Source organism: Uloborus diversus, chromosome 4 (assembly GCF_026930045.1).
Source record: "Uloborus diversus isolate 005 chromosome 4, Udiv.v.3.1, whole genome shotgun sequence".
NCBI classification, from domain to species: Eukaryota; Metazoa; Arthropoda; class Arachnida; order Araneae; family Uloboridae; genus Uloborus; species Uloborus diversus.
Window position 1 is genome coordinate 108,788,138 of NC_072734.1, and position 9,793 is coordinate 108,797,930.

The 9,793-nt window shown below is 30.0% G+C and overlaps 1 protein-coding gene across 1 annotated transcript in view; it reads right to left on the minus strand.

Annotated features, from left to right (window-relative positions):
* The window catches only part of LOC129219742 (D-aspartate oxidase-like), a 28,646-nt gene extending 23,155 nt beyond the window's left edge, over positions 1-5,491 (minus strand). The window contains exons 1-3 of the mRNA XM_054854030.1: positions 5,219-5,491; positions 3,096-3,216; positions 870-949 (exon numbers count right to left, since the gene is read on the minus strand). Of these exons, the coding sequence (XP_054710005.1) occupies positions 870-949; positions 3,096-3,216; positions 5,219-5,424 (407 nt within the window). The 5' untranslated portion in view covers positions 5,425-5,491. The remainder of the gene's footprint in view (positions 1-869; positions 950-3,095; positions 3,217-5,218) is intronic.
* Positions 5,492-9,793: the final 4,302 nt, after the last annotated feature.

Genomic DNA, 9,793 nt, shown 5'->3' on the forward strand with positions numbered 1-9,793 from the left:
AACTTAGTTATGATTGTTTAACTCAATGATTCTATTTTTTCATTGGTTTTCGGATGGGGGGGGGGCTGTTTGTTTGAAGGTATTACACATTATATCTACGCAGAAATCTCCGAAATCTTGTATACATAAATGCAACATTTCTGTCTGTTAACACTTTTCCAGGCATTTGAGTTTTAAATATCTGTATCAAAATGAATATATGAGTTTCGGTTGTAACACTGTTGAGGGTAACCCCCATGCATATCGCGTACCATGGTCTGTGACCAAATGCAAATATTTCTTTGTAGAATTGTAGTAGTTTAAACCTCCACAAGCGCATAAGTAGTGTAGATTTAATGCAGTAAGTTGGGTAAAACTAGAAATCAGGTTTCAACTGGAAGTGTAGATATAAAATCTAAGTGTAGATCTAAAATTCAGGTTTCAACTGTACAGGATTTGGTGACCTTGAAAGGTTTGATATCTTTGGAAGTTGAAGGAAAGAATAAATTGGAATGTCTAAAAATAGATTTTATACTTGTTGGGTTGAAATGGGTGCATTGATCTACATTTAGTAAATCATGGTCGATTTTTTTTAATGAAACATCACGGATAATGAGGAACTTAGTATATATAAGAATACATAATTTTTGAAATGCGAAATTCAAGTCAAATATAAAATATGAGATCTTCAGCAGTAGAAGTCACAAGTACAGAGTACCAGAACAACAATGCACCAATAAGTGGATAATTAAGCATATCCACTAAAAATCTAGAAAACGGATACAATGAAGAGGAAGTTAAAACATTTTTTTAAATTAACTGAGAGCATTAAATATTTCCAGTTACTTAAGCAAAGAAAAATTTAGTCAAATAAAGTATTTTTACTTTACTTGAATTTAGGAGGAAATGTTTCTAATTCTTTTTCAGTGACTTTTCTATATGATGGTAACAAACTTTGGAGGAATGGATTCTAAAATAAAACACATAATTATAAGTCATTAAAGCTAAATATGTTTAAAAGTTAATGCTGATTGTATTTCATACCGTTAAAATGACAAAAGTAATAATATATACTCATTCCGAGCTTTGCAAGATTAGAGGGATTTATTTGAATGAACAAAAAAAGAAAAAAAGTAAAAGATTCAATTAATGAATAAAATTTATTAAACAATGAAATTTGTTCAATGGAAGAAACATTAACGGAAAATCTATAAAAGTTAGATAACAAAATACACAACATTAAATCCATGTGTAAAAAAGTTCACTTTAACAAATATACAAGGCAACTGAAAAAAGCTTTTAATAACAAACACGTAAAAGTAAACATTTTTTCTTCTAAAGACAAAGTTAAAATTGTAATGAAAATCTTGAAATAACACTGCATGATTTGCAATTTTATTGGTTATTCATTGATGCCAAAGGTGAAGAAAAATATTGATTGCAGTTAAAATTCTTGTTTTTAATAAGTTTATTAAATTCATCAGCATTATGACGTACAAAAATACATATAGTTAGATTTAACTTTGTAATTAGTCTGTATTTATTTTCTTTAAAATGTAAGTCAATAATTTTTCATACAGCACTCTCTGAAATATAAAATTAAAATGCAACAAATTGAAAAAAAACTTGAAGGCAGTGTATAACTGCCGCTGTAAAATAACTGCCTAGAGCTAATAGCTGACTAGAGGTGCAAAATTTCTGAAAATTTTTAAACAGTTCTGAATAAAAGTTATTTTTTGAAAAAATTGATTTTTTACAAATTAACATGTAGTTCACTAGTTTTATTTATTCAGAAAATATTTAAAAAATGTTAAATACTCAAAAATATACATGTAATTTCTGTTATATTATTTTCATTTTAACAGAAAAATACACCAAACTTTTAAACCTATTAAAAAAATTAGCCAGTAGCTTTCTTTCAGAATACCAAAATTCTTGTTCAAAAAAACAAAAATTATTCTAATCATCATTCATTGTTAATTTTGAATAAAATGTGAGTTTTGTAAAAAGTACAATTAATTTTTTTTTCCAGATTTTAGCCTTTTTTTTCTTTTTTGTAAATAGCGAGATTTTAAACAGAAAGTTTTTTTTTTACATGCATGTGTACTGCCCTGGGAAGTTGAAGGGCAGCATTTGCAAAAATTTTCATATTTGGTTTCTGCTGAAAATAAAGTATGAAAAACATGTCTAATTCCACCATTTCCCTATTGTTGTTAATGAATCTAAAACGCGTAAATGTCTCATTTCTGCAGACACTGCGCTTTTTCTTTCCAAGACAACACCAGCGCCAACTCCATGGGGCTTGGACCTCCAATTGCAAGGCAGTAATATGTGTGTGTGTTGACATATACACACCCATTAAATGGAAATATATTAAAATTTTTACTGAAACAGTTCCACTAATTAATAATGATATACAAATTCTGTCCTGTGTATACTTTAGTTTAAGAGAGAAAAGTAGCAAATAGCACTTAGGTGTACAGGGAAATTAAATTATCCTACAGCTTGTATAATCAAAGTTAGCGTTTTCATGTGAGATACTAAACACCCAAAAAACACTTTAAACAAAAAAAAAAACCCTTGTTATATAACATTGAAAATTTCTGAATGCATTATTTTGGACCAGAGAAATAAAAATTTTCAATTTTTCCTGAACAGAAAAAAAAGTTTCGGAAAAAAAAAAGAAAACAGCCCCCCCCCCCCCTCCCGAATCAAAAATCCATCTGTTCTCATCTCTACAACCAACTAAAGTTTTTCTTCAATTGTTATTTTTAAACCTTTAATATAAGTATACTATAATTTTAAAACACACTGTTTTGAATAGTAATAAAGAGATGTGAATCAATTTTCAAGCATCAGATTTTATTTATTTATTTATTTATTTATTTAAATCAATAGTCAAAACTTAGTCAGCAAATTGTCAAAACACACTGTTTTGAATAGTAATAAAGAGATGTGAATCAATTTTCAAGCATCAGATTTTATTTATTTATTTATTTATTTATTTAAATCAATAGTCAAAACTTAGTCAGCAAATTGTCAAAACTTTATTGTTGCCATAAAATTTTGAAAAGTTCTGAACAATAAATGGAATAATTTCTTCAAAATATTCTTACTTCTATTTGTCTTGATGAAGTGCTCAGTTGATACCCAGAAAGTAACAACATGCCAGATTCAGAAGATTCAGTAGATTTAAGTAATTCAACAAAATGATTATAAGAATCTTCACACCATTTTCTAATTGAAAAAAAAAATTAAAATTATAAAAATATCACAGTGTAGGTTGTGTCAGAATGAGCTATAAAATATTCCACAACTATATCTTTCAAAAGTATTTTATCTACGCTTAGTTCCATATAAATTTGAGGCAAAAACAAAAAAAATCTCGATATCACAAAATTGAAGGGACGGTACAAAAAAAAATTGAGTTTTTGAGATAACGAGGTCATAATCATAAAAAAATACTATTCTAAAAATTAGTCATGATAGTTAAAAATAAGTGGAAACATGTAATGAAAAAGTAAAAAAAAGGGGTCTTAATACAATTACAAAAAATTTAATTTTTAATATAAGCCAAAAATAATAGAGAAAAAAGAACGCTTTAGTGCAGTACTAAAATTAAGTGATTTACCACGACTAAACTCATCAAAGATTTGGATTACGAAGTTGGACAACGGTTTTGAGTGCCTGGAACAAAATAAGTTGGGCAAAGGATTGCACCACTTCCTGTGTCTGTAAAGGGGTTTCCCATTCATCTCCTCTTTTACGGAGGTGGAAATAGAGTCAAAAGGTTCGACGAAATGGCATGAGAAGGGGGCAAAAAGTTTTAGGTGGGTTTTTTGGTCTTCTCAGGACTTTTTTTTTACTGACACCCCCAGGCTCTAGAATGAAAGTGACAGTAGATAAGATTTCTGAATCATTCCTAACCCCTGAGAGAAATTAGAAGAGTGAGAAATTTTCGGATGCATTCCTTGAGTTGCTTCGAGACAACAAACTGTGGTTTTTCCGGAAAAATGACATTTGACTCAGAAAAATATTCGACATAACAAGGTTTTGATTAAAAACTCTTTGACAAAAGAATGAAAAACAACATTTGATAAGTAAGCAAAATCAAGGAGGAAAATATTTTTTCGTCATATCAAGGTTTTTGAGATATCGAGAGTACACTGTATTGTTTACAGCCACCTGTGAAGATTATATTTTTATTTATATTTTTTTATAATCCTTAATAATTTCAATTGAACAGAACAAATTTAATTGCTGCTCATTGTGCCTTATGCACATTTTTCTGAATACAAATTTAGACACAAATCCTGGTATGTTTTAGGAATATCGACATGAAGGAGTGCCATGCCCCTATGTAAGTACCTATGTTGATTTGACAGCTATATAAATTTACATTAAGTTTTTCCTTACTTTTAAGTAAGTAAATAAATTTCCTCCTTTTTCCTTCCAGAAATAAGTTAAAGGTAACATGGTACTAAATACTAGGGTTGGCACATTTTTGCCAAAGGTAGAAAAAAAAAAAACAAGGCAAAGACATGTAAAAACTTTTTTGACAAAAATACAATTTTTATCTAAGTAGCAAAAAATGTGCTTCAAATACAAATGTAACGACCAGCAACAGGCTCTGGGATCAGCTAGGCTGGTCTTAGTCATTTTTTTAGTCCCCAATAAAGATCAATAGTCCTCTTAAAGCTATCCACCTCCTTGTTAATTACCGCCTCTTCCAATAAGCAGTTCCAAAATCCCAGGACTCTACTAAAGTAGTAGTTTTCCAGATTTCCAGGTTAGCCTTAGGTTTAAATAGCTTAAAACAATGGCCTTTCTTCCTGCTTTCCATGCAAAAATTTAATCCATTAACATCTTTCATTTTGATGAATTTCAACAATTGAATTATGTCCTCTCTGACTCTCCTCCGCTCCAGGCTATACATATTAAGCATTTTAAGTCTGGTATCTAAATCTGAAAGTCCCCTTACTAGTCTAGTAGTCCTCCTTTGAATCCTTTCCAATACAGAAACAACATAACACATTTTAACATAATACAATAAAAAGAGTTAAAAAAAACTTGAATTCAACTAGCTTTTCTTTTAATTACTTGATTGAAATCGCTACTAATCTGATTTCAACCATAGTATACCGATTATAAATCGAAGATGAAAAACTTCACAAAATGCGAGAAAAAAATATCTGTAGGATTGCATGCATAATATCGATATAATTTAAGCGATATCAACCTGAGACGCTCTGAATCAAACTCTATATTTAATTCAGGACGAAAGATTCCTCCTGCTCCTGAACTAAGAGTATCGTTATTAAACTTATCAGCAAATACTGTAATCGAGCTGGATGGAAATTCTTTCTGAATGCTCAAAGCTGTCGAAAGTCCGACAACACCAGCACCTATTACAGCAAAATTTTTATTCATAGCTTCTTCAATCATGCATATATAAACACAAAACAACAACGCCCCTAAAGATCTACACAAAATTTGAAAGAGTGGGCACTTGTTTTTGTTAGTAAATAAAGCAAGGCCTTCTGGGAAGAAAAATAAATCTCGTTGGAAGCGTGCGTTCGCATGCCTCGGCTGGTGACTAACCGCAGTGTCAATGATCAACCAGTAGACCGCAATTTAAGCTGGTTGAGTGGTTGAAAAGTTTCAAAAAATCCTTAAATATATATGCTGTTGAAGATATTCACAAAAAATGTTAGAAAATAGTTAAAAAGCAATTAATTTTCAATGTTGACCACTTCACTTCCTCGCCTTCGCGTTTCCTGTTCCCATGGAATCTGTTGCAGACCCTGACGTTACTATTACTACTACTGCTTCTACAACTGACGTGTTGTTGTGGGTAGATTGTTCTGGGATTTTCGGTTAAAAAATAGTGAATTAATAATAATAATGGGAGCTAACGTCTTTGAGGTTTTGTCAGTCTTTTTCAAAGATTATGCTTCAAACACTCCTCAAAGATTAAAAATTATAGATGCCTATTTATTCTACATTCTTCTCACCGGCATAACTCAATTTGTGTATTGCTGTCTGGTTGGCACATTTCCTTTCAATTCATTTCTATCCGGCTTCATATCAAGCGTTGCTTCGTTTGTATTAGCTGGTAAGTGGATAGTAATTAAAATAGTTCTCATTCTGAAACCGAATAATTTTTAGAAAATACTTCATTGTGAATGTAATTGTAATTAATAAAATTGTGATTAATAAAATTGCAAGATAAAAATTTATCCTAAATTTTAAAGAAACTTTAAAATTGCTTTAGATTATCGATTCTTTCATTTCATTCCGCATTTTAAAATTTAATTTTTCATGACATTTGCAAGAATAATTCCATTTCATTGTAAACAATTTCCTGTTAAATGTTTTATTTTCCTAAAACTTGTGTCACCCTTGTGACTTTGCGTGTAATGGAAAATGCAAGAAACTTTTGGATGACCCTCTGTCCTTAAAATCTTTTATGAATAAAATTTTTGTTTATCTATTTTGTCTTTATTTCAGTTATGATTGGATGAATTGTTTCAGAACAACTTCAAAAATTGGGTTCATTTCTTACCTATCCAATTCTATACGTTGATATATAGCTATTGAATTGAGTTCTTCGCACAAATTTGTGAGCAATGATATCTCAAGGTTTTGTCGTACCTTTTATATATTGAATAATAAGGGGGGTGATGGGAACCCTGAATAGTCTTCCATTATTTGTTAAATAGTATTAATATTGAAACATGCTGCACATATACTTTGATGAATAGACATGGCTCAGCTGCATGGTATATAAGCGGGATCAATTGGACAAGCAGAGCTCTCTTCAGTTATTCACGAATATGGTATTCCCAACATGGTTTCATACTTAACTTATTTCAGTGATGAAGATTGAAAGTTTTGTATTACATAGGGACATTTATAAGACGATGAAAACATTAAGTACAGTTAGTGATGTGGATCGGGTAAATACCCAGCGGGTAGGTAAATATTTTTTGGGTATTTACCCAAGGCCTGGGTAAATACCCAAAAACTGGGTATTTTACAAAAATTGCAAAAAAGTGAATGGGATTTTTTTTTAAATCTAAATGTAAAATAATTGGTAAAACTGATAGATACATATATGTATTACACAGTTTATAATTTTTTATTGAAAGACTTGATGAAATCATGAAAGAAACATATGGTGAACCAAAGAATCTTTCTTTTCAATGTCATAATTGGAGAAGTATAAGCAATTCATTATAAACTTCAGGATTTCAAAATCACAATCTAGGTTAGTCATATCCAAAATGAAAAAAAAGGAAGCATGAGGGATGTTTGGAAGAATAAACTGAGAAGTTATTAAGACTATCGTGTTTTTTATTTTATGGATATTTAAGTGATAACATGGAAAATATAGAAACAGTTTTCACATTAATAAGCAAAAAAAAAAAAAAACATTATATTCTTTTCTGTTGCCTTGCTCATTTGCATTTGCTCCCCTGTAGGGTGGGAAGGTAAATATTTTTTTGGGTATTTTTCCGAAGGCAGGGTAAATCCCCTAATAATTGCGCATTTTGCAAAAAAATTTTAGGTGGTATTAAAAGGTGACTATTTTTTTTTTTAAACATAAATCCTAAAATAAAAGATTAAAAATTTTAAATGTTTATGTATATTATGTGTGTGTGTGATACAGAATACACCTGAACAATTGAACGAAGTTTGGCGGAAATTTCTGCATAAGATATAGTAAATAAATAGTAATAATAAATTGAGCAACATTTCGTTACATTTTGATGTCATGCAGGGACATATTACTGCGTTATAAAAGACTAGGACCTTAAAAAATTGATGTTTGCTTTTTTTGTAACCAGTTAATCTTTTTACTTTTTGTAGAATGGCTTTTTATATCTGAAATTTGGCTATCGACATTGATCAGGCATATCCAACACATTTAATGTGAATATCATATTAGATTGCTAAGCTGTTTCACACAATGATTCTTTAAATATGTGATCAAAATACAATTTTTGGGCAAAAATTTATTGTTTTGTTTATTGTTGGTTGTATACAGAAAAGTATTTTAGTTGAATATAAATTTTTGAAATAAATACCCGGGTATTTACCCATTTTGGGTATTTACCCGGGTATACACCCTGAGTATTTACCCCTAAAAATAAATACCCGGGTATTTTACATCACTAGGTACAGTTGGTAATTAATTTTTGAAATGTTTTAAAATAAAGCAGCATTTACCGATTATAATTAATACAAAAAATAGCTTTAAGTTAAAAAAAAAACTCTCTTTTTTTTTTTTCTTTTAAGTATATACTAATCAGCTACTTTTCTTTCTTTAATTAAGTAACTTATCATCCCTACTGTTCCAATACCCATTAAGCAAAACAAAATTTTTGACAGTTTTCACTGTATGATTTGAAGGATAACCCAATAGTCTGAAAAGAAACTGTTCTCCACCATTTGTCAACTGCAGTTTAACACTTTTCTGTTTCAGAGCATTGCTAACTGTTATTTTATAAGGTAACACAGATTTTTAAATTAAAAAAAATCACTAAATGCTGTTATTAAATTCACAATCACATAAAAATGAAGCTTTTATTTACATTTATGTATCAAAGTTTTATTTAAATTTATAGTAAAATGAAAATAAAGAAAACAAAAGACTGGATTGTGATTGTTCATTAAATTGCATAAGGCTAATATAAGCACCCATATAATTGTAATGATTATTAGTAGGCAAGTGGTTGAAAAAATAGTAAGTCAGCCTCCAAAACTTTTCATCATTAATAGGGTTTAAATGTACTTACAAATGTGGAACAAGTTGGATGTTACACAAGTAAGTGTTGACGACACACTGTAGTATTTTATACAGAAGAAAAACTTTGCTGTTCAATTCACTAACATTTTTCCAAATAAAACAGTTGTACGCTTTTATTTCCATTTACACATTTAAATTTATTTATAATTACAGAAAAAAGAAAATAATAATAATAAGGCTGAATGCTCTATGTTCATTAAATAACAGCATCCAAATATTGCAGTTGCAGAGAACGTCAAGCAGAGAAAAAAGGTCCCCTTTGCCCAGTGTTGTTCTATTTTGTCTACTCCGGGGGGGAAAAATCAGATTTTGTATAGCTGATCCCTCTAATTTGACTTCAAAAAAGGTTTCAAAAATTATCTGTTTAATATGCGTTATTTTGCTTACAGATTTGCTCTTTCAATAAACAATTTGTGAAAGATCCCTTCTTGTTTATCAGAATTTTGTGAAGGGTCCGTTTTGGTTGATCGGGAATTTGTGAAAGGTCCGTTTTGTTTGATCGGGATTTTGTGAAAGGTCCGTTTTGGTTGATCGGATTTTTGTGAACGGTCCGTTAACGGACCCAAATATTCTCTGGACAGACCCCTGTATATATACATATATAAATGCTGCAGAATAAGAAAAAACATTTTTTACAGCAATGCATGAAAGACATATATATTGGGAAATTTTATTATAACATTTAATGTATACATGTATTGAAAAATATTTAATAATCACTGAATGCTTCATCAGTAAGCTGTTTATTCTTAGAACTTGAAGCGTTTATAAGCAATTATACCAATTTTGATGCAGTTTGTAGTCCAAGCCTGTTTCTAAGTTTGCTTTGTATCATGACAAAATTTGAAAAAACAAGTTCAGTACTTGTTGATGAGGCTATGCAATGAAGAAGTTGACATGCAAACTTGGAAATACTTTCTTCTAAGTTTTATATATCTCTTCAGTGATTCCAACCATTCTGCTGGTGAGATTATGTCTATGATTGTCTCAGAAAAATAGGAG